Source organism: Berghia stephanieae, chromosome 2 (assembly GCF_034508935.2).
Source record: "Berghia stephanieae isolate SIO BIC M18660-M18661 chromosome 2, UCSD_Bste_1.3, whole genome shotgun sequence".
NCBI classification, from domain to species: Eukaryota; Metazoa; Mollusca; class Gastropoda; order Nudibranchia; family Aeolidiidae; genus Berghia; species Berghia stephanieae.
In genome coordinates, this window is record NC_088361.1 from 97709277 (window position 1) to 97735496 (window position 26220).

The 26220-nt window shown below is 33.6% G+C and overlaps 1 protein-coding gene across 6 annotated transcripts in view; it reads left to right on the forward strand.

The window, feature by feature from the left end:
• LOC144965983 (3'-5' RNA helicase YTHDC2-like) overlaps positions 1 to 26220 on the forward strand; it is a 68015-nt gene that overhangs the window by 32537 nt on the left and 9258 nt on the right. For 4 of the 6 annotated variants that reach the window (XM_078901926.1, XM_078901927.1, XM_078901928.1 and 1 more), the window contains exons 5-28: positions 3547 to 3743; positions 4937 to 5103; positions 5856 to 5958; positions 6484 to 6640; positions 6834 to 6888; positions 7240 to 7292; positions 8239 to 8357; positions 8788 to 8923; positions 9777 to 9975; positions 10932 to 11089; positions 11736 to 11823; positions 12560 to 12647; positions 13386 to 13466; positions 14190 to 14272; positions 14590 to 14695; positions 15642 to 15761; positions 16985 to 17150; positions 18156 to 18262; positions 20623 to 20717; positions 21002 to 21175; positions 22512 to 22768; positions 23038 to 23138; positions 24398 to 24493; positions 25308 to 25404. In XM_078901926.1, the coding sequence (XP_078758052.1) occupies positions 3547 to 3743; positions 4937 to 5103; positions 5856 to 5958; positions 6484 to 6640; positions 6834 to 6888; positions 7240 to 7292; positions 8239 to 8357; positions 8788 to 8923; positions 9777 to 9975; positions 10932 to 11089; positions 11736 to 11823; positions 12560 to 12647; positions 13386 to 13466; positions 14190 to 14272; positions 14590 to 14695; positions 15642 to 15761; positions 16985 to 17150; positions 18156 to 18262; positions 20623 to 20717; positions 21002 to 21175; positions 22512 to 22768; positions 23038 to 23138; positions 24398 to 24493; positions 25308 to 25404 (3003 nt within the window). Of the gene's footprint in view, positions 1 to 3546; positions 3744 to 4936; positions 5104 to 5274; positions 5316 to 5414; positions 5422 to 5855; positions 5959 to 6483; positions 6641 to 6833; positions 6889 to 7239; positions 7293 to 8238; positions 8358 to 8787; positions 8924 to 9776; positions 9976 to 10931; positions 11090 to 11735; positions 11824 to 12559; positions 12648 to 13385; positions 13467 to 14189; positions 14273 to 14589; positions 14696 to 15641; positions 15762 to 16984; positions 17151 to 18155; positions 18263 to 20622; positions 20718 to 21001; positions 21176 to 22511; positions 22769 to 23037; positions 23139 to 24397; positions 24494 to 25307; positions 25405 to 26220 lie in introns of those variants that run through there. The other 2 variants (XM_078901929.1, XM_078901930.1) reach the window with 2 other exon arrangements.

The following is a 26220-nucleotide window of genomic DNA, read 5'->3' on the forward strand; positions in this document are numbered from 1 at the left end:
AAACGACACATAACTTGGTTCAACCCACCTTTCGACAAAAACGTCAGCACAAACATAGGACAGCAGTTCCTGAAATTAATTGATACACACTTTCCAAAAAACCACAAGCTACATAAAATTATCAACAGGAATACCATAAAAATAAGCTACTCGTGTATGCGCAACATAGAACAAATAATTTCAAGCCACAACAAAAAAATATTAATAAACCACCGACAAGAGCAAAACCCACCTACCAGAAAATGCAACTGCAGAAATAAAGAACATTGCCCGCTAAACAAACAATGCTTAGAATCAAGTTTAATTTACCAAGCCACAGTCACAGAAACTAAAACAAACAAGCAAGAAAAATATGTAGGACTAACAGAAAATAATTTCAAAACAAGATACAACCTCCACACCTCAACATTTAGAAACACTAACAAAAAAACATCCACAAAACTCAGCGAACATATTTGGAAATTAAAAGACAACAAACTAGACCACAACATTTCATGGAAAATTTTATCTAAAGCAACAGGATACACACCAACATCAAAACAATGTAGCTTATGCCTGGAAGAGAAATATACTATAATCAAACACCCTCATGAAGCCACACTCAACATGAAAAGTGAGATGTACGGAAGGTGTCCCCATCGGCGTAAATTCTTGTTAAGCAACTTTAAACCAGAACCACTTCAAGAAACAACAACAGTCAACAAAACAACTCAGTCCTGACGATGGCAAATTAAGCCTGAAACATTAATGTAGACTGTCTCAAACATTGTGGTAAATATTTTAAATAATAATAATTCGCTCCATTACTGCATGTCGAGCACTTTTCGTACCATATTTGTATCAAACACGATTCAATATAAATATATATATATATATATATATATATATATATATATATATATATATATATATATATATCCTTTCTTTAAAAAATATAGCCTTGTGGAGAACATTGTGCTTATTTGAGTCAATAAAAAATTGATACGGCGCACAACTCTACTGAAAGATTTGAAAAATAGAAATGTATTTTTTACAGATAGATAAACAGATAACTTGATTTCCTTTTATAATTGAAAGTCAGTTTGAAAGTTCGTTAAGTCAAACAGATATCATAAAAAATTTACCGAAGACACTAACACCTCATGACCACACCCTCAACTCTATCTGTCCAGTAGAGTCCTTACTTCCGTTGTGTTGATTTAGCGGTGATCAGTGTTATGTAGTAGTGTGTTCTCATTGCGTGTATGTTTATGTGTACGTGTGTGTGTGTGTATGGTGTATACATATGTGTGTGTGTGTGTTTTGGAATGTGTTTTCGTGGAAGAAAAAAAAAGGGGGGGGGGTGTCCATCAAGTAGAGAAATTCCTGAGCAAAGGGAGGGGGGGGGGGGGGTGTTTGCTAGGAACTGTCAGATTGGCATTTTTCAGCAAATCGTGGCATTCATAGTGATATAATTCACTTGATCACATGACGGTATTCGGATTTACAGAAATTTTAAACAAGTTTCACTGATTAACAACATCAACGAATATTACTGCTGATATTACTGTCGTTTTTTATGCCATCGATGTGATAATTATTGCCCTGGGAAATATTTAGTTAAACGTTGTCGGCAAACTGTCAATTGGATCTGTCTAGCTTCTAGCCCGAACAAACCAAAAGTAGACAGATTCAGGGACATGATATTTTTCGCGTCCGCTTCAGATTTTCATTTGACCTCACATAAGTAAAGGGGAGACATTCCGAAAGCTTTTACATCCCCAGTATTCATTCAATTTGTATTTTCACCGTTGATCTTTTGTCAGGCGTTTATTTATTCAATTTGTCATCATATAAAAGCATTTTAAAAACTCTAGAACAAACCTTGATAGATTTGTGAAAGTTTAAAATGTCCTAATTTGACCATTGTTTTGATTCTCGGCCTCCATTTTAATTTGTAAAGTATTGAAGGTAGTGCAAAGCACTCCCAAGTAAAGCGTGGTAAAGACTTGCGACTTATTGATATTGATATCTACTGACTGATAAACTAAAATCATGCCGAATAAAGCATGGCACTGACGACAAGCACATCAATTAAAATGTGCATCTAATCGTAATCAAGCTAATCAAGAAAATGATTCTGGCAATATGGAATGAAATTAGTTCTTTCCCCGCGAAATTGCGGGCTTTTCACTAACATATATATATATATATATATTTATGAGTGTTGGTGGGTACTTGTAGGTACGAAAGTGCTCGATAATGGTGGTTAGAGCTAATATATAATGCAAATTTTTACTCACATTTTTGTGGCCGAGACGACTCGTTTCTGTGTTTTTTACACTTCTTCAGTCGGCGTAATATCAATATTCAACTCCAAGGATTATGTAAAAATTAAAAGCATTAGTTTTAATTTTTGATAATATGCATGTAATTTGTCTCAGAAAAAATGTAAATAATAATGGGGTAAAAGTAGCCACAGTCAAATGCTGAGATAGTCGGTCTTAGAGTTGAGTAAAATAAGCATGCCACTATTGCCTACACCACCCAGTACATTTGGTGCACACTGAGATGCTAGATGAGCAGTGTTCCCTTCCTTTTGTTTTTAACTTCCTTTCTTTCGATTCCACCTCTGTTGGCCGTTGATAAGGACAAAGTCATAGGCTAATTTCAGTTCAGATACCATTTTTTTTTTTACATTGTGTCTGCAACAAGTAGGTGCACTCTTTTGATTCAATTTTCTAGATGCACCATTAGCTTAATAAGGTGGGTGCAGTTACTGTTTTCCTCAAGGAAGAGTTAACAGTTATTGCAACCTTAAGCTTTAACTTTGATCTCTTTGTGAAACTAAAAGATCTTGTATCAATTCATTGAAATCAAATCTTGCCAAGAAGGTACACATTTCATTTCCAGAGCTGAACAACTCCTTGGATTATCTCAGTTTTTAAAGGCTTTTAAATAATCCTGGAAGTCAGGGTTTTTAATAACCTTTTTTATTTTCTTGCTTTCAATAATTTAATGATATTTACAAGGGTAATAGTAATATGATCAATTTGAGTGTTTTTACATTTTGTTTATTACACATTTCTATTGGATATCATAACAAAATCATTTATTTCTTAGAGCTTTTGTTGTTGTTGTTGTTGTTGGTTATCTGTACTTTTGGCTTTGAAAAAAAATCCGGATTGTTAAGGTACAATCTTGATTTTTTAAAATAACTTAATCCTGTTTTACTGGCATTTTAGTTTCACAGCTCTGTATTTCATCAATTTTTTAAAAGACTATCTGGGTTTTGGGGTTTGTTTTCTTTTCTCAGAGTCATATGTTACATGTAACAAATAAAATAATGGATATGCACATTTGTAGCAATGTCACTTTTATTCGTTAGGTGTGCTTTTCATTTCACTGTGGCAAGATTCTTCACTGGCTGTTAGGTATTCTTTCAAAGCTGAGTTGAATGTTCGAGTGGTGATTATTATTTATTATTATTACTTTGTTGCAGGTTTTTTTTCTTATGTCAAAAATTATTTAATTTGTTTCTCTTTTGTATAATCATTAATATTACAGGTCTTAAAGATAAAAACGGCCCTGGTTTTATTCAAAGATCACCTCTACAGATTCCGACTAGGGGAGGTGATTCAGACCTAATGCATTTTCGTCAGTCTTTACCTGTGTCCAAGCTGAAAAAGGAGATTTTGGAAGCAAGTGAACAAAACCAAGTCATTCTTGTCGCTGGAGAGACTGGGTCAGGAAAGACCACTCAGGTTTGAAATAGAATGATCATTTATCAGTTTAAAAAATATAAAATAGTATTATTATGGAGATATAGTAAGAACCGAAACTTCGCCTAAGAAGAACGTTTGTAAGCTTTTTCTGACCTCTGCACAATTGTATGTCTTTCTTACTAAATTGAACTATTTTTGACAATAGAATAAATTCTCAGCATTAAAGATATTTCTATTCTGTTTCTTATACATTTGGTTGAATTTGTATATATTACACGGTATTCACTACCTACATCTTAACATTTATTTCGTTCTGTAAGTAGTTAGAACCATATTTTCTTGCTTTTGGAATTACTTGCCCATGTAAGCATATGATTATTTCCAAAATTGTGTAACGAGAGAGCCGACTGCAAGTTTATATTTTCAATTTGGACACTCTCACTCCAAATCCTACTTTTTTTGACAAGCAATGTTACCCTTTACTTCTTATTGAGACGGACGGTTCTGCATTGGGACCACTAACAGGCATTACCTGCCTAATCATCATAGCCTTCATTAACTAACCTAAAAATTTATGTCACAATACAAGGGGATGATCACCAAAACAAAGTGAAATGTTGGTTGTTTTTATTAGAACTCCCATTGGTTATACTATTGAATACAAATCAATGTTTACTTTCTTTTGGGCTATGATTATACAAAGGTTTTGGTCCATTCCTCTTTGTCAACATCCCTTTTTAAGAACGCGTTTTCTTTACTCTGCCCACAAGTTGTCCTCATGAATAGGTTGAACAATAATTACCATTAAACAACTAATGCGATTCATCAGATAATTGATCAAGCTTGTGAAAAGCATTTGTATATATCAAATTGAGTAGAGTAACTAGTACTACTACTACTACTACTACTACTACTACTACTACTACTACTACTACTACTACTACTACTACTACATCTACCAACCACTACCACCACCACCACCATTACTAAGATGTCTACTTCTTTTCACCAAGAGAGCAATGACAACTTTGTGAAGCTTGAGTACATTTACCCTTACTGTTATCTTGGTGTAAATGGGAAGATATGAAATCATGTTAAAGAGGAATCAAACCTCATAGTTCAGGTTAACCAGAACTTCTGTTTTTTTTTTTTGTTTTTTTTTTTTTTTTTTTTGGGGGGGGGGGGGGGTTGGGAATTCAGTTGATTTATCACATTCAATTTCATTCAAACAGGTTCCACAAATGTTTCTGGAAAACTGTTATGAGAAGAAGCAGCCATGCAGGATTCTGTGCACTCAGCCTCGTAGAATAGCAGCAATAAGCGTATCAGAGAGAGTGGCTGCCGAACGAGGTGAACGGATTGGCAACACCGTCGGATATCAGATTCGTCTAGAAAGCAAGTAGGTAGAGCTGATCCACAAAGAAACTTTTATTACAGTAGTCCTTCATTGTCTGTGGCGAATGGATTGGCAGCACCATTCGATATCAGATTTGTCTAGAAAGCAAGTAAGTAGAGCTGATCCACAAAGAAACTTTTATTACAGTAGTCCTTCATTGTCTGTGGCGAATGGATTGGCAACACCGTTCGATATCAGATTCGTCTAGAAAGCAAGTAAGTAGAGCTTATCCACAAAGAAACTTTTATTACAGTAGTCCTTCATTGTCTGTGGCGAATGGATTGGCAGCACCGTTCGATATCAGATTTGTCTAGAAAGCAAGTAGGTAGAGCTTATCCACAAAGAAACTTTTATTACAGTAGTCCTTCATACTCATACAGTTCTAACATCCCATCTACTCAATCACTGCTGTGTGGACAGTGTTGTGAAAAAAAAGGTAACAGTCTGTCCTGATTCAAATCATTTGTTTGTGTGTCAAATATCAAATGCCAACTGAGTTCAAGGGATGAAAATGTATAATTGAATATAATAGAAACAGTCTGACAGACTGTAAATCCTTTTTATAAAGTCTTTTCATATACTTATTGGAATAAGGTTATGATTTTAAGTGCTATGTCTTCATAATTTATGTAACTTTCAAAAAGAGGAATCTTTTTTTTTTAAATAATCAATTTAACACTTTTTATATATTTTGCATTTTTTGTACAGTCAATGTTTTGTAACAAGTATGATATTTCTTTGTTTTTATTCTGCAGAATATCTCCCAAGACAGTACTGACCTACTGTACCACTGGCGTTTTGTTGAGGACATTAATGAGTGGAATGTCATGTTTTGATTCTGTCACTCATATCATTGTTGTAAGTTGCGTTTTAGAGCTTTTCTCATGATTTATTTTTATGCTTATTACGATTTGTAAAGTTGGGCAATATTTTCCTTATAGTGATTTATTCCTTTGCTTGGTAGTGAGAAATTTTGTTTGGAAAGTAAGTGATCTTTGAACTTAGAATAAACCAACAAACTAAATGCTTTAAGTAAAACATGTAAAAATCAAAGATGATTAATTATTTATCTATTTGCCTCGATTCATTAAAGTGTGAAAATTTATGCAATCCATAATCCACGTTATTTACACAATATTATTATTTGCTTAAGCATCTTACACATATTACTCTACTTAAAATATCTACATCCTTGACTATTTGCATAGGATTGCTGAAATGTGTTTAAAGTTTTAGAACAAAAACTGTACTTTCTGAGATAGAAATTCGTTTTGATATTTGCTCTAGATGAATTAAAAATGTAATATTGCTCAGTGCATTTTATTATAAATTAGCTCAGCTTTTTTCCACCCTTTTATTTTAAAAATTCCTTTCCATTTTCAGGATGAGGTTCATGAGAGGGACAGGTTTACAGATTTCCTCTTGCTTAATTTGAAGGAGGCAGCACCTAACTACAAAAATTTGCGCATTATCCTAATGAGTGCCACCTTGAACATGGAACTCTTCTCAGGCTATTTTAACAACTGCCCCGTTGTGTGTGGTAAGCCTTTCAATTCATATTATTAAAACATTTTTAGAGCTGAAAACATATTTTTACTTTCTTTTTAAAGATTAGATATAATAATATCTAATAGTTGTACAAGTATGATTAGTTTGCATTTTTTTGGGATGTTTTTGTTTTGATTTTTGTTTTTCCATTCTTTGAAAAAAAAGTTCTGTTTCTATTTTTACAGTACGTGGTAATCTGTTTCCCATTGAGGAATATTTCTTGGAAGACATCCTCAAATCGTGAGTAGCATTAGTAACATTTTGTTTATATATTAACGTATATATATATATATATATGTATATCATATCATTTGAAACCTTAAAAATAGCTTTGGAAGTCATTCTGTTCCATCTCTTGTAAAAGACATGAGACATACATGATTATATAATTATGTGAATGAATCTATAATTGTAACGAACATAGCTGCCCAATTTTTACAAGAATTCCATTCATTCTTATCAGGTTTTCAATTTAAAAAAAAATTATTCTATTAATGCCTTAAGTCAGTATAATTTCGAAGTAATATTTTTTATACACTATCACTTTTTATATGTTTTCTGCCTTTCCCCCTTTTCCTTTGTATGTTCCAGTACTGGATATGCAAATAAAGAGATGACAGATTTCCAGTCAAAAAAAGATCAAAGTAAGTGAGAACTTTCAAAGAGGAAATGATGAGTAGATGAGAAGGCCCACGAAACAAAACGATTGTAATTTTAATTTGACATCTCAAACACGATTGAGCTTTATATACCCACTTTTATTGTATACAACAATATTGTATATTAACAAATATGAATAGAAAGGGATATTCAGACATTGAATGGAAATGAATGCATGAATATACAGTAAATTTATTTTTCATTTAGAATTTGATGTTTGTCCTCCTCAAAGTTTATATACAATGTTGAAATATGAATATTCAATAGTTTTAGAAAGAAGTAACAAAAAATTACCCCTATCCTTCCTCCCTCCACACACACACACACACACACACACACACACACACACACACACACACACACACACACATGCTCGCACACATAAAAAAGAACCCCAAAACAAAACACAAAAAGCTACTACAATAATTCGGAAGTCTTAAGTCACTGGGCATCGTTAATCCATGACTCAATTTTTTAAAAAAGTCTCACACTAACAAAATTATATAAACGATGGTGTTTGACAATACACTTATCATTATGAATATCATAAAGCAAATTTAGCGACTACATAATGTAGTAAATATATTTTCATGTTTTGTTTTTATTTAAAATTAGCTTGAACTTTATGGCCTGGCATTTCTTATACAGGAGTAAAAAATGATAAAATGTGAATGTTTTGTTAATGCCCGAAAACAAATTTATAGGATATTATTAGTGTTATTATTATTATTATTATTATTTATTTTTATTTTTTTTTTTTGGGGGGGGGGGGGGGGGGAGGGCTTTGTTTTGTTTTATTTTCAGAAATGGATTTTTGATCCTGTTGATTACTTATAGCATTGGTCATTTTATAGTTTAGAGTTTAACTCTTTACTTTTCTTTCCCTCTTTGTTAGTTTATGTTGATGTCTTTTATTTCTTTTTATCAAAGGAAAATCTCAAGAAAAACAATTCGAAGAGTGGTGCTCTAAACGGCTGAATGCTCCACCCGTTGCTGCTTGCAGTGAGACAGAGGAAGAATCTGATGTCATCATTTCTGATAGCGCTGAGGTTAGTGATATCTAGTTTCCCATATCTTTCAATTTTTTACTTTTTAAATTAGCCTTATATATATATATGCACGAAATAAAATCACGATGCAAAGCAATTACACAATGTGCTTTTTCTTATCCAACTGTCCTTTTGGTTTTTATAAGATATGAAAACACATTTTTGAAACTTAAAGGTTTGAAATTGGTCGTGTATGATCTATTTATTTTTATGCCTTACATTATGCTTTATGTCATATGCATTGTTTTGCATAACCTTTGTTAAAATGTGATTGGTCTCGACTTAGACTTTCTAAGGTTAGTTCTTTTCAGGATTGAAATGCTAAGATTAAAATAATGAAATGTAAACAACCTGTTTGGATGTTGAATATGAAAAAGAGTTAAAAGTATTGTTAACTAAAGACGGTTTTGTTGCTTTTTTACATCCTTAGCTTGGAGAAGAAAAAGAGGATCTGGATCCTTGGGTTGTCACTGAAATGAATAAATTGATGGAGGATGCTTGGCATTCTGGAAATGAGAATCTTTTCCCGCAAATGTTACATCTAATTTCAAGTGAAAACGTCAGCGGTAAGCAATTTTAAGTATTAAATAGATGATTGGTATATGCAAATTATCATATTTTTAAATTTAAAGGTGGGCCTTGTATAATTATTGACATAAAATATTTATACTGCTTCAGTTCAAAATTTATCACCTACAAAATGCACATTTATTTTACACTTTTTTGCTAGTTTAGATTTGAAAGGATGGCTGGAATGTCCTGTTGGTTATTACCAGTAGTCTCTTCTATTCCCCTTATATTTCTCCTCCCTTTCATATCGCTTGTTCAAGACAGAAAATGGTATTCTGCAATGAAGGAGGTAATCAAGTAAAAGTGTGCCTTTCATTTTCATCCCAAGTTAATTTTAGACTTTTATTTTCATGATTTAATCTGCAATTTGATGTGTGAACATTGCATTAAAATATAAGAATAATATCATTTCCATGTATTTTAGATTCTTGTCAGGTAACCCTTTTAAATTTTCTTTTTCTTTTTCAAATCTTATCAATCAGACTGAGTATTTTTTTACCCTAAAATGAATGGTTCTCTCTTGATAGTCTGTAGTCAATATTTGAAGGAAGAATATTAAACATTTGATGAGCTGACTGCTGAGTTTGAATTTTACTTGATTTAATTTGCTATTGATCTAATGGTCTAAGGTCATTTAAACCTTTGTTCAAAGTTTTTATTTTAAACCTAGCTCATACTTCATTATGTACTTTTTTTCAAAAATGGTCTTTGATATTAACTTAAGATAAAACAAACAAAAAAAGTCAACATTTATATTACATGTTTTCAGGGTATCAAAAACCTAAGAATGTGAGATACTCTTCATAAACTGTTTAAGAAAAATTATATATTTTTTCATCCTCACAAAAGTGGATTATGTACATCCAAATACTGGCATTACCCCTTTGATGATTGCCTCAGCTCGTGGCTTCACCAGTGTTGTGGAGCATCTCCTCAATCAAGGTGCCAATGTGAATTTAAGGACTGGGTCTGACTGGACTGCCCTAGGGTTTGCCAAGAATTTCAATCATAGTGAAGTGGTAGACATTCTTGAAGCTTATTCATTATCGTAAGTTTGTGTAGAGTAGCATAATTGTGCCATCCTTTTTTTCATCAAACTCTAACAAGTTTTTTCTGGGGTTTTTTTGGGTGGGGTGTTTGTTTTGGGGTTTTTTTTTATATGTGCTTGTATGTGTGCTCTTGACATAATATAATAGGAAATCTATTCCTATTGGAACTATTTGGTAAATAATAGATATCCTTTAAATCCATCAGGCCCATTCTAATGGGAAAAAAACTATTATGGGCACTCAGTTATGGGAGGCACACAGAGGTTACGTTTGTAACCTTCTTGTGTTGGCTTCTACAAGAGGTCTTAAACCCAGGTTTGAGAGTGTTTGCCAAGATGAGGACCATTTAAATCAATCGATATTTGGAGGACGAGTTTTCTGGCCAATTTTTTAAATGCATGTCTTTCTAGAGTACTGCTGTTATCTGGTTAAGCATAAAAAAAAAACAAGTCTGTTAATTCATGATTCACATGCTCCATTGTTTAATTTACAAACAATTTGATTTCTCTAAAATTCATTGTTATGCTCTTGGACAAATGTAGAAATAAATTGTTTTATGGTAACAATCACAGGCTCTTGCTTGAATATTGAATTTGTATGAGCTTATTTAAAGCTACTAGTTTATTTTTTTATAATTGTATATAAATATGAAAGTGAAAAATTGGGAGTGGACACTGATGCGGGATGAAGATGTGGGAAGCGGTGTGTAATGCAGTGCCAAATTAGTCTTTTTAGACTGTAAATTGAGTCTCAGACCATCTTGTTGCACGACAGACAGGCTGCCATAATGTAATGCTCATAACCTTCACAACAAGTAAGATTACTTATGTAAACCCATGTTGTTTTGATTATACCTTTTTAGCGATTTGTATTCTCAATTATACTCGTATAAACGATTGTTTTTTTCTTTTCACATTTTTGGATTACCTAGCCTTCTTTTTTTGTCTTTATTTAGAACTCTTACACAAGAGGACTTGAATATTGACAATGATCTTGTGTCATCTGAAGACAAAAAGTTGTTACAGCTGTATCAGCAAAGCTTTGATGACGAAAGAGTTGACATTGATTTGATCATCACTCTGATCCATAAAATATACTCTTCCAATGAGCCAGGTAATTATTCCAAGTTTTGTGGTTTGCACGTTATGCCTGTCCCCAAAATAAATTAATAAATAGAGATAGAGCCTCATGATGTTTAGCCTCGAAAATAGAGATAAAGCCAAAGATAACAGCTAAAAAAAATGTCAAATCATTTCCACAATGAATTTATTTGGGATCAGCTGCCATGTAAATATATACATAGAATGAAGTTGACATCACTCAGGTCTATGTTATTGTTTTTTTCCACCCATGTTTATGAGTAATTCTCTAATTAACCAGACAATACACGTTTAAGGTTACACATAGTTTTGTGTGTTGGTCCGTTATGCTTCCAGATGGCAATGTTGTGAGTTTCTTAGCTAAGCGCACACTATCTATAAAGTTATCTTAATTTTACTCCTTTTTTTAAAATTTGTTTTTGTTTTGTTTTTCATAAAGTCCATGTTTACAATGCATGATGGGAATTCTATATAATTCATAGTAATGAAGTCAAGACCATTTGACACATGTATTTAATTTAATTTTTATATCAATGTTACTAATAGCTTTGTTTCAATTTGTCAAGAATCCCTGTATTCATGACAAATATTGTATGTGTGATATTTTTATACTAAAGTCAGTTTAATTTTAAAATGAAGATATTTTCATCATGTTTCAGGAGGCATATTGGTATTTCTGCCTGGGTATGAGGAAATAACTTCAACAAAGAACCTAATCAACAATGACTCTAGATTTGACCCCTCAAGGTGTGCAGTTGATTTTATATACTATATATCCCCACTCCCCCCCCCCCCCCCCACCCCCTTCGTTTTCTCTCTCCCTATCTATTTAACTCTCTCTCTCTCTCTCTCTCTCTCTCTCTCTCTCTCTCTCTCTCTCTCTCTCTCTCTCTCTCTCTCTCTCTCTCTCTCTCTCTCTCCTTCTCTACGTCTTTTCCTCATTCAAATTTTGTAAAATTCCCTTTTAAAAATATATTTTTGCAGATTTAGACAAACAAATGTGTAAAATTGATAAACTTGTTTGATTATTGATATCTTGTGACACCTTTTTAAGAATATTTTCAATTTGGTAAATATTTTTCCTTTTCTTCTTGTGATGTTAAACCTTATAACACTTCAGCCCTACTTGATGAAATTGCATCGATTTTAAAGGCCATCTAGTAGTGCATATGACAATATTCATCAAGATGGGGTTTTTTTTTTTAGCTTTTTATGTAATATTTATTTTAAATGTTTTCTCAAGATTTTTGTCATTGATACAATCCATATTATCTAAGGATATTTTTAAGGATGCAGTCATTATTTTGTGGTTATTGCAGGAATGATATGCTTACTCTTAATAATTCCAAAGAGCACTCTCATCATCATCACCATCGTCGTCATCGTCATTATTATTATTATTATTATTGTTATTAATTTTTTTTATTATCATTATTATTGTTATCATTGATATTTAAACTTTTTTTTATATTACATGATTCAGGTATGTGATTTACATCTTGCACTCCTCTCTGCAACATTCTGATCAAAAGAGAGTTTTCAAGGTTCCTCCAAAAGGCACAAGAAAGATTGTGAGTTTATTTCGATCATATTTTCTTGTTTTATAGAATTTATAGAACATGTAGTGAAACTTCAATATAAAAATGAATACATTGTCTTAAGATGGGGATGGGTCAAACATGGGGTTTGGGGTTATGTTGAGGTGTAGCTACGTGGTCTTGTAGTATGACATTTGACTTCAGATCAGAAGGTCCATCCAGGGTTTGAGTCCTGCTTTGGGCAGCGCATAGTTGAGTCCTTGGAAAAGCATTTTTACTCACATTCTACCACTGTACTCAGGTGTAAAATTAGTACCTGGCCGTTAACAGCTTTGTCTCTGTCCAAAAAATTGTAACATTGCCTAACAGGCGTCATGTTTTGCCCTACATGTTAAGTGTTGCTGTTGGCTTGGGACCCCTTTAAAGTTCTTTGAACATGTTTAATGGATATTGCATTATATAAAAGCTCAAGTTTTTAAAATATAATTCTTACTGACTCTTTTGAAAATAAAATATAAGGAAATAAGAATGCAGGTTGAGAACTTTCTTGTTATGTCAGTCAATACATTTTTGTTATGATGATGTCCTAGAATATTGAAAAAGAGCTTGACATCTACAGAAGTAATCTAACTTGCTCCAGTTGAACATTAATGATAATTTAGTAAATTTGTTTGATTGGCCATTCATATGAATATGAAATTTAAATCATTCGTATTATTTGAATATACATCACATCAAATCTAATTCTTTTGAATTGTCTATATTGAACAGGTGTTGTCCACCAACATCGCTGAGACGAGCATAACTATCAATGACATCGTGTATGTTATTGATTCTGGGAAAGTGAAGGAGGTAAATATCTGTGCAATTGTTGTAGCAAACAAAACCTTCTAATTACCTAGTGTATATATATATATATATATATATATATATATATATATATATATATATATATATATATATATTTATATATATATATATATATATATTTGTCATATAATGATGTAGTGCCTTAGAGCATAATTTTAAAGAGAATGTTAAAGATCTGTACACATCATTTTTAATCATTAGCTATTTTTGGCTATCACTTAATGTGTGTGCATGTATGAATGTTTTTCATTTGTTTCATAATTATCATGCTCTGTCTATAGTCCATGGTCAATGCACTCTTTTATATTACGAGCAATTCAGACTTGATTGATTGTTTCGTGATTTCGTCCTGTTATTATCTTTTTGTTTGTTTGTTCAGGGTTTTTTATTTATATATTTTATTTATTTTATTTTTGTTTAGTTTTGTTTTTATATTTGTTTTTTTCTTTGTTTTTGGGTATGTTTGTTTTTTCTATTGTTTTTTGGGTTTTTTTTTTTGGGGGGGGGGGGGGGGGGGGGTTTGGTTATTGTTTTTTTTAAATCCTCAACTGTTTCTTATTTTAAAGGAGGGAGTGGAATGGGTTCCTTAATGGTTCTTGTTCTTTAATTAATTGCGACTGTTTCAATTGGAATTTTGAGTGACTGTTTCAATTGGAATTTTGAAAATATGGAACATATCACATACTCACTGGTATCATTCAACAGAAAACATTTGATGCTTTGACTTCTTTGACTACTCTCAAGTGTACATGGATTTCCAAAGCCAACGCCCTTCAGAGAAAAGGGAGGTAAGTAATCTTATATTTATAAAGTATAATTGTGATCAATGACATAAGAATCAGCACACCCACTTGACTGAATATCTCGATTCAAAGACATTCCTCTTCAATCATTTAGAAGTGGCCACTTTTAAGTGATGGGAAATGGGTTTAGTATATCATATCATCCTGTTTTGTTGATAAAGGGGAAACCCAAATCATTCATTTGATCTGTTTTAGTAATTAAATTGAAGCATACATTCAATTTCACATTGTTATTTATTTCTTCGAGCAGCAACATTTCCATATAGAAGATGTCATTTTATGATTTTACTTTATCTTTTCAGAGCTGGGCGATGCCAGCCAGGGGTATGCTACCACCTGTTCAGCCGACCTAGATACATGTATCTACAGGATTATCAAACTGCGGAGATACTGAGGCTTTCATTACAAGTGGGTGCTAAATTGTTTTTTATTGACTTAATTTTCTTTTCTGTTTTTTTTTCATTTTATACAAAGGGTGTAGTTGAATAATATTGTCAACTGAAACTAACATTTGATAAAAAATATTTGAATAGAAAATATGCAACCAGTTTATGGAAATTGATGCATTCATTGTAATATTTAATGGCTCGAAGCCATTTTCATAGCAATAAAAAAAAAAAAAAAAGAAAGAAAGGAAACATCAGAATTGCCGCGTTTTTACAGTACAATCAATTAACATCTGATAGTAACATTGATTTGTTTGTAATAAGTTGATAAAAAAAAGTCTAATTTTAAAACATCACTTGCTTTGAGTTTTCTTTACATGTCTATTTTGTGTTTTGTTTTTGTTTTTTTGCAAAGTGAGAGATGTTTCAATTGTTTATTTCCATTTACATATATATTAGTGAGTATTTTTTCTTTCAGTTTTGTGTAAATAATAATAAAACAAAGATAAAATAATGATCCCTTTTAAGCATACCGTGAACTTAGAAAGGGTGCACACACAAAGACAATGAAGAAAATATGGTCTCTCAACTGAAAACAGCCTGTTAATATTGACAATATAAGGTGGAATTAAAATAAAAGAAGTTTTTTTAAAAATGAAGAGAGTACATCTGGCATCTCTTGTGTACACTAACTTACACTAGGTGATGCACACATATTTTATTGACGGATCACTCGTGATGTGTCACCTAGTTTGTACGCTTATTGGGGTTGGTGTTCTAAATAGGGATAATATGGTATGTTTCATAGCTTTACCTTAAAGTGTATAACATATAACATAGTTCATTAAATTGTTTTCTTGCTAACCATGATTTTTTAAATATCAAACAGTTTCTAAAGGAATTCAAATTTGATTGGAGACTGAATTGAGAAATTTCTATAACTTTATTTTATTTAATTTTTTAATCAGGAGTTGTGTTTGCATACCAAGTTGATTGCCCCAAGAACTGAATCTATCTCTGATTTTCTATGCAAGTGTCCAGAATCTCCTCCTAAGCTGGTTATTAATAATGCGGTTGAAATATTAAAGGTAAATTCTATCAAAGCCAATTTTTACAAAAATAATAAAATTATCAAAACCACTATATAACCACTACTGCTCCACCTCCACCACCACCACCACCACAATCATCACCCCCCACTACTACCACTACCACCACCATTACTACTACGACCACTACCACCATCACCACCGCCACCATTTTGGTTGATATTGATTTATCAGTATATATTAATGATCTAATCCAAAGATAATGCAGCCCCAATGCATGCAGTCAAAAATAACATTGAAGTAGTTGGTGATTTGACCTTTTACATAAAATCATTACTTCAGTTACGACTATTTGACAGTGTGATAATCATACTAAATTTCTCATGTGATTATGTCTTTGGCCTCTGATATGTAAATGACCCACACCAACAATCTGATAAAAGCAATTGAAGCTGTCCAGTGCCATGTTGCAATATTTGTCTTCAATGACTACAGCCCCCAAAGCAGCGTTAAAAACATGATCACACAGCTTGGATGGACTCCCGTACAAGACAGATTGAAAGAAAAATGACGGCCATCTCACCAGAACAAGTAGTCATTCAACGAAATTCACACATTCAAAGGAAAATCCACTAACAACACTAAAACACCAATCTGCAAACTCAAACATCTTCAAAGACTAGAACACTCTTCCTGAATAATGTGTGAACACAACAGATTTCAACACCTTCAAGTGAAGATTATCATAATTCTTTAGCCTAAACACCCATAATGGCTGCCTCATTCAACAACTCTCTCCGTCCTTCAATACAAATACTCAGAATTGAGTTGACTTCGAGTAACATGCAGATTCAGATTCAGATGATCCCCCGAATTGTGTTATAGTTTACCATGATCACATCCCTCATCCACGAAATTCATCATTAGACAAATTTTTCAATAATAGATCTCCACAATTTGTATTCGACTTTTGGTTGACACATTTTATAATAATAATGTGAGTTATTTTCTCTTTAATTTCTAGTTTTCTTTTCTTTTTTTCTTTTTTGCAAGGGTGGGGGGGGGGGGGGGGGGGGGCAACGTCATCAGGCAACAGTTATATATTATCTATCCAGTCATCCATCCACTTCCATATATCAATCCATCCATCTATCTGTTTTATCTTCTTGGTACCTATCCTTTCTATCACTATATCTCATCATTCAAATCGGAAAACTTGTTTTAGCAAACCTTTTTTTATACTTTTGAATACTTCATCACAGAGGATTGATGCTCTAGATCCCAATGAGGACCTGACTGAATTGGGCAGACATTTAGCAGATCTTCCTATCGAGCCACGACTGGGCAAGATGATCTTGTACTCTGTAGTCATGAAATGTCTGGACCCTGTTCTTACCATTGTTTGTACTCTGTCTTTTAAAGAGCCTTGTAAGTACATTAGATTCTATAAGAGAATACAAAACTGGTAGAAGCTATGGATTATAAAAAGTAATGAATTAAAATAAATATAACAGCTTTAAAAAAAAGAAAAGAAAAGTGTAGTGCAGCATGGAAATCGGGAACATTGAGATCTCTAAATCACAGAAATTTCAAACACATCTCAATTCCCTATTTTAATCCCTCTATTTTCATAATATTGGCCACACGAACATTTCGAACACTTTCTTGGGCCAACACAGAAATCCTGAACAAAGTGGACATTCAACTGTGCATTTGTTTACCAAATTCTTTTGGCTTATGTTTGTTGTGAATGGAAACAAGAACTTCCATTGCTTTCCATGTGGTGTGTGTGTGTGTGTGTGTGTGTGTGTGTGTGTGTGTGGAGGGGGAGGTGGGAGAGATGTACGAAGCATGTTTGACCAGTAACTTGTAAGCATGCAATCCCTCACCCTATCTAATTCTTATGTGTACCAGGGGGAGTGGGAGACTAGCGAGCGATGACCCGAGGCCAGTAACTTCTATCCGATTGCCTTGTTGGAGGCTGTTACTGTTATGTGATAAAATCAAACAAGGTTTAGGAGCTAGGCCATTATAAGAAGATGGGTGGGTGAGATGGGGTGAGAGGAGAGACAGTGATAAGGTACTGTTTTCATATGTAAAGATGTTGCATACTGAGTGTGCAATGAGCAATGCAGCCCGATGGCTTTGTTTTTTTGTTTTTTTTAGCACATACAAAGAGGATTCTAATTCCTTCTGTGTCATTGAATGAGACTTAGATACTCAGGGTTCAATTGTTTGAAGTAATGTAAAATGAGTAATTTGGGTTTAGTTCCTTGCTTGATGAAAAAAACAAAACAAAAATAAGATGCAAACAGTGGAGTTTTGATTCCAGGTCTGGATGTTAGTGTATTGACTTTTCACCCTGACATTTTGTCTGTTTTATGCTAGGGTATTAAAACTTAATTTATTATTACATTGTAATTCCCGTTGCAGTTGTGATTCCCAGTCAGCCATTTGAAAAGAGATCTGTTCAAGCACAACGCAAAAAATTTGCTGAGGATACTTTCAGTGATCACATGGTTCTACTTAGAGCATTTCAGGTATATATATATAATAGTATAAAATTCAGTACAGGCATGTTTTTGCTTAGGTCTTTTTTTTTTGTTTTTTGTTTTTTTTTGTTTGTCTCTTTGTATTTGTTTTATTGGGGGCTTTTTTGGAGGCTTTTTCTTTGTTTCGTTTTGTTTCTTTTCTATTTCTTTTTTGTTTTTTTTTTTAGTGTGGGGGATTGAAAGATAAAGGTTTTAAATAATGAAATAATTAATCGATCTTGATAGACAAATTTCTGATTGATATAAGGAACATAGAAAAGTCCAAAAATAACGCATCGTCTATGTTCAAAGCGACGAAATCTCTGAACCGAAAACCATTCGAGAACCCAAAACTACAGGATAAATTTGGCAAACAGACAACAAATCCCAACGATATCCTTGACATTGTAACTGACCACTTCCAGCAGAAATTTCACAAACAAGTCTCACAAATATCGCCCTTCTCAGGAAACCCTAGAGACCTAAACAACCGCATCACAACAATTGAAGTTAGAAATAGCATAAAGTGCCTAAACAATAACAGATCCCCAGGCGAAGATGAAATTCCCGCTGAACTGCTGAAATGCGGTACCCTCTCCCTGGATCTGAGCATTGCAAACATAATGAACAAAACATTCTCAACACACAAAGACTGGGACATAAACAGCGGTGTCCTAATTACAATACAAAAACCAGGAAAAACGAAAGGACCCGTAAACAACCTGCGCCCAATAACATTACTGAATACCATAAGAAAAACACTGTCAACTATTGTCCTCAACAGAATTAGACCGAAAATATAAAATTATCTATCACATAGCCAAAGCGGGTTTCGCCAAGACCGAAGCACATCGGACGTTGTATGGACACATAAATGGTTGGCAGCAAAGGCACTCAAAGAAAACATATCCATAACAATAACCGGAATCGATATGTCCGCAGCCTTTGATACGATCGACAGAGGAAAACTTTTGGAGATATTAACAGAAATAGTAGACGAAGACGAGCTCCGAATAATCCGATTTCTCCTCAGCAACACAAAGATACAACCAAGGATATACGGGGCCACAAAACAGACGCAGTTCGAAAGTAACATCGGGACCCCCCAAGGAGATAGTCTGAGCCCGATTCTGTTCACAATATACTTAGAACACGCTCTGAAAGAAGTTCGAAAAGTCATTCCAAAACCAACGACTCATATTGAGAATGCAATCCCTAGAGAAATCGCCTATGCAGATGATGTCGATTTTATTGGATCAACACCAGCAAATATAGACATCATACAAAATACCCTCATGAAATATAACCTCCAAGTCAATGCCAATAAAACCGAATTTACAACAATATCGAGGAACAAAGAGGAATGGAAAAGAACAAAGAAAGTCGGCTCACTAATTGGAGACACCGAGGATGTACAAAGAAGAAAACAGCTATCAAACGCCGCACTCAGTAAACTCACCAATGTATGGATTAGAGGTGACAAAATAAAGAGAAAAACCAAACTGAAACTGTACCATGCTCTTGTAAAACCGGTACTTCTGTATAACTGCGGCACTTGGGCGTTGACAAAATCCGAAGAAGAACATCTGGATGCCTTCCATCGCACACAGCTAAGAAGGGTACTGGGCATCAAATACCCCAAAAAGATCTCAAATGAATCACTCTATAAGATCACAAAAGAAAGACCAATCTCCCTTGACATTTTACAACAACGATGGCAACTTTTCGGTCACATACTACGCAGGGACAAAAACATACCAGCAAACCAAGCCATGTCGGGATACTTCCAAAAACACGGGAACCTTTTCAGAGGAAGACCGATCACAACACTCCCCGTGATCCTAAACAAAAACCTCACAACACTTGGACAAAGCATTAGTCTCATAACGGCAGGGGACCTTGAAAATCTGAGAACCCTAGCAGAGGACCGGCAATATTGGAGACACCTCACACAGGAAATACTGGAAACAGCCAAGGCGACCCGATCTTTCGGTCGAGACGCGAAAGGCATCTAAGTCAAGTAAGTCAAGTATAAGGAACATAATGCGTTAGATCTTTTTGTAACTTTTTTTTACTTAATTACCTTTTAGTTGTTCTTTTTTTTGAACTAGTCCTTTTTCTTACTTTTTTCCTTTGTGCTTATAAGTGTGAAAAGATAATTATTTCTTTAAGTCAACGATCCTGTCATTTTTCCCCCTGGCCCAATATTACCTAAAAGTGTCACAAGGTTTTTAAAAAATGTTTTTAAAATATTTTTAAATTAAAAAAATATATATTTTCACTGTCCAAAAATTAATTTTCAGATAAGGAAATTTCACAATTTAAAAAAATTCTATCCATGATTATTTTAACTCACAAACGACCTGCAGGCTTGGCAAAAGGCAAAGATAGAAGGTTGGGAAAGAGCTTTCTGTGATAAAAACTTCATATCATCTGCTACTATGGAAATGCTGGTGGGAATGAGGTAAGTGTTGTGTTCTTTCATAGGGTCATCACCTATATTAGGAAATTCTGGTAGAACTTAAGTCTTCAGAAAAGAAATCCTCCCTCAACAATTGTTTTAGCCCTTTACCTCTTTAATTCCTATCATTACTTTCAACAGTGTTTGTTTTAAAAAATTTAAAGGTTGTGTGAACATGGTAATGCTATTTTGTCACCAGTTTGTTTGATTCTCATATTTTATGTGAGTCCACAAAGACATGAATTGATTACAGTTATTGATGTTGAAGTACTTTTGACATCTTTCAGAATGCAAATTATGGGACAGTTGAAAACCTCCGGCTTTCTACGGACTCGTGGACCAGGTGACATTCGAGACTTGAATACCAATTCAGACAACTGGGGTCTGGTAAAAGCATGCCTGGCTGCTGGGACTTATCCAAGCATTATTCAGAGAACAGACGCTTCTGAATTATGTTCAGAGTAAGGCTTTTAATTATAGAATATTATACAGACTTGTATTTTGAAATATGAAATTGCTGAATATGCAATCTAATGTAGAGTTTACTGTGTTAAAATTTTTTACTTCTGAGCATAAAGGAATGCAATTGACCCCAGAGAATGTTATTTATTTCTAGTAAATGAAACATAATTTTATCTCTTTATCAATAAATTGAATCATTTATTTTTAAAATCTATTACAGTCCACTCCGGATAATCACAACACCTTGGGATCAGCAAAGATGTTGGGATTAACCGAAGTTGAATTAACCAAAGTTGAGTTTCCTGTATTGCAACAATTTATTCATCTATGGTAAAATCAAACCAGTTGTTGTAAACATTTTTCTTAGTCCACCACAGACTGAGCAATTTGATTGAAACAAAAACCATATGGCAGCCCTGTGAAGATTCCGGCAAACAAAATCTGTTTTGAAGCAAACCGATATTATATTCAGTTTGATTAACTTTCACTCTTTAGTTCTCAACATTTGTAAGAGTCTAAGAGATTAGCCATGATGAGAGACAATAAGCTCTCACCAAACCCATTGGTCACAATGCACAGTTGTCAATTACAAAACAAGGGCTGTCACTCAGTCTTTCTTTACAAATGTCATTGTCTACCTGTTGTCTAGACTAGGCCCGGGCCCCTCGCCTCCTATCTCATGGTCACAGATGACCTCACAAACCCATACTGCAAAGCCCCGTCCTCTTTTGTCTCTAATAGGATGGTGATACACAAGTAGCATTAAATCCCACCCACTCTTTATTCTTTAGCTGTCATGATTTCACCATGAGATTTTGTTTGTTTGATTTCTTGAATTTGCCACATTATGAGGTCGAAAATTTGTTGTGATTAACCGAAGCTTCTTACAATTAACCAGTGACTTTTATATAGAATTAATTCAGTTTCTTGGGAAATGTTGCGATTATCCGAAAGTTGCGATAAACCGAGTTACGATTATCCAGAGTGGACTGTATTTCAATTGTTAAACACTTTTAAAAAAGAATATTTTCACTTTCTTTGTATTTGTATTTAAATCTTTTAGTAAATCTCTTTTTATGTAACAATTCTTTCGCAGCAAAGTAATTCAAACTAGAAAAAGCGATTTTTATTTTATTCCAAGAGTGCTTCAATATCAATGAATCAATCAGTATTAAGAAAAATACGCAGTATCACTTAATGTCATTGAAAAGTAGTTCAATGAAAATGCTTTATAATATTATGGATTTAATTTCAATGTATTTGTGAGTTCATTTAAATTAAATATTTTAAAGAAGTAATCATTTTTTGTACAAAATCAAAATGTCTTATCTACAGAAAAGAACCCAGCGTTAAATTTCACCACAGCTCAGTTTTGAACCTTACAGCTTCTGTTACGAATATAAAAAACTTGAAACATTGGAAACAATATGTAAAATCCCTTCCATCTAAATGGATCATCTACGAGGAGATGTCCCGTATGGGAAGGTTTTCTTTGGCTAAATGTGCCACCATAGTATCTCCTGTCACCATCTTCTTGTTTGCTGGACCCAGTCGATTATCACCTAATGCTTATAAGAAGCCAACTCCTTCAGGTGAGATGACGTCCTTTTTCAAACCACATAAATTGGATGTAAAGATTATTTAAATAGCCTAAACATTCATACACACTTCTTTTTATGTTTCACCTTATTTTTGTGTCCATATCACTCATGATATTATTATTTTTGATAAGTCAGAGAATGCAAAATGTTGGATATGTAAAATTTTTCATTGATTTATTTTATCAACTTGAAATAATTAATAATTAGTAATATATAATTAAGAAGCTGTCCTTCAATTATGTTTTTTTTTTTTACTTTAGCCATTGAGATTCAAGGCCATGGTGAGGCACAGATGGTAGAAGATACCTCTCCATGCTTTCAGTTGGATGATTGGATCAAATTTCAAATTGAAAATCCAGAGGTTTGAGCTTTGAATTATCTTTTTCACAACCATTGTATTTATTTTACACAGTCATATTCTAAAATCAAAATGAAAGCATTGAAACGCATTTTTTTTTTTTTTTTTTTTTTTTGTGGGGGTTGTTTTTTTTTAAAAATATATATTAAGACAATAATGTTTGAATGTACATTACAATTATTTCTTTAAAATTCTCCATGCATTATTTGGATTATTCATCAATTTAATCATCAATTTGATCTCTCTGCAAATTGTTACGAGGGTGAGTCAAAAAGTAATGGGACTCTGTTTATTACTTTAAAACAAATTGAATCAAGACCATGCATTATACCTTAAATTAAAGCTTGGCATTACCTGAACATAGTCTCCACCTCTCTCACTAGCCACAGTCCACCTTTTTGTAAGGCCATGTATCCGTCCTCGTAAAACTGAGTTGACTGAACTTTCAGCTGATTTTTCACTACTGTCTTGGCTTCTTCGTACTGCCTTGGCTTCTTCGTCATCTTCAAAGCGATGTCCCCTCATTGCCTCCTTCAGTGAACCAAACAGATGAAAGTCCGAAAGTGTCAAGTCTGGTGAATTAATAAGCAGGGTGAGACAGCGTTGTCCATCAAAATGATGCGATTACCTCTCTTTTCCTGGCACTTGTGTGTGGAAGGGCATTTTCATGAGGAAACAATACTCTTTCCAGCATCAAAGCCAGTCTAACTCGACAAATTCTTGCTTTCAGTTGCTTCAAAGTCTATTAGTACCATTCAGAGTTGACAGTGGCTCCCTGTGGTAGGAAATCAACGAGGATTACATCTCTAATGTCCCAAAACACTGTTTGCATAATTTTCCCAGCTGATTTCTCAGCTTTGAAGTTTTTTGTCTTTGGGGAAGAGGAGTGTTGCCATTCCAATTATTGTCTCTTCGACTCGGGTTCAACCCGCGTAACACACGACCTCTACAAATTAACTGAGTTTTATAGACTTTACCAATGCGTTTAAAAATGTTACTCGAGGTTTCTTCTTCGAAAACAAGAAATTCAATGACGGACATCCATGGGGCAGCCAATTTAACCGTCAACTTTGTCAAATTATAATTTTATCTTTTAGTTTAAAGAGTGCATGTGTAAGTTCGATTGAGCCAAATATGGCATCACATGAAAAAGAAATGAACTCAATGGGAGATTTGTCCCATTACTTTTTGACTCACCCTCGCACATTAAGTTTTTATTTATTATGCCATAAAATTACAAATCAACTCAAAATTTTTTCTAGGTTGGTTTGATGTCACTGCAGTTAAGGATTAAATGGCACAGCCTCTTCTTGACTCGAATGCGAAACCCACACCAACCTTGGTCACAAGCAGATGACGTAAGAATTTTACATAATATTTTTTTGGATACAGTAAATGTCAGTAATTGGTGAGGACGGTGTTTACTCTGTATATTAAGTTGATCTTTCAGTAAGAAAATTCCAGTAATGAGGATGATTGAAAGATGATTAGATGAGAGGAAGAAGAGAGAGAGAGAGACATACAGAGAGAGAGAGAGAGAGAGAGAGAGAGAGAGAGAGAGAGAGAGAGAGAGAGAGAGAGAGATGTTTTGCTTTTATGCCTGTAAATAATTTAGATGTCAGGAAAAGACTACTAGCTTGTCTTATTTGTGGTTGTTGTTTTTCTTTAGTAAAGCTTAGTTATGTGCTTAAAACAATTTTCTGATCTGAATGTTGAGTGGTACATGAACTTAAATGCATATATATATATATTATATTATTATTATTATATTATACAAATAGTGTAGCTTTGTGGTTAGGTCGAAGATTCAAGTCCTGTAGTAGGTGGCTTAATTTTGAGTCCATGGGAAATGCTCTTGACTCGTATTTTTTTTAAACCTTACCTAGATGTAAAATGAGTTTCTGACCAATAGCAGTAGCAATTCTGTCAAAAAAAGAAAAACATTTTTTAAAGAATTTGTATTACTTTGCAGGTGCCATGTCTTGTCCTACATGTTCAGTATTGTTTTCGGCCTGGGATACCTTGTAAAGCGCTTTGACTTTGAGCACATCAAATGGATATTGCACAATATATAAGCTCAATTATTTATAGTAAATTTATTTTCTTTTGAAGGCCTTAGCTGTTCAGAATTGTACATATCTCTCTCACTAATATAATTTATTTGTTCTTTAGGCCTTATTGCAGATCATCATCATGCTGTTATCACAAGCAGAAAAGCAGATGAGTATGAGCAATCCTGTCAATGTGGGCCAGAGACCTCGAGCTTTGGGTAAGATTTATCAGTGGTATTATTTGTGTCATATCGCTTCAATCTGGTGTTATTTTGGGCTAAATCAGAGGACGAAAAGTGAATTTTAAAAGAAAATCATCAGAGATATGACGTTCCAGCATGCTAATAATAATAAATTGCGCTTATATAGTGCATATTCCTGTTGGAGGGCTCTACAAATCTAATACAAATATTAGCAACAGGTCCATACATATATGGAAGTAAATATAAATATTATAAAAATACAATTAAAAATGTGTCACACATAACAGGGACATTAATAGGATACATTAAAACTGTATAATAAGTTGAAATATTAGTTGTGATTGTTTAAAACCAATAAACATATAGGGTAAACATATGATACTGTTTTGAGTTGATGGTTGATTTTAATTTGAAGCAGGTGGTTAGTGGTCACCATAATATTTCAAATTTTGTTGATTAAAAAAAAAAAATTAAAACAAGTATTATAAGACACGAGACAGGTGTCAAACAGTTCAAATTATCTAACTTTCTTGATCAGATGTTGTACAGTGCAACCTCTGGATAACGACACCCCTGAATAACGACAACCCCTGGATAACGACATTGACCTCTGGTCCCTAATTTTTTGCTATTAAAAAAACCCAAATAGCGACATATATTTCAGTAAAACTCCTGTTTAGCGACATCGTTTTAGCAACAAAATGCAGTTGAAACCAATGCTTGATGCCCAACCATCGTCATCTTGAACTCTTAAACAATAAAAAACGCTTTTCCCCCTCCCAGTGAGATTGCTTTGTTACTAACCAATCAGAATGTGTGTTTACTACACTG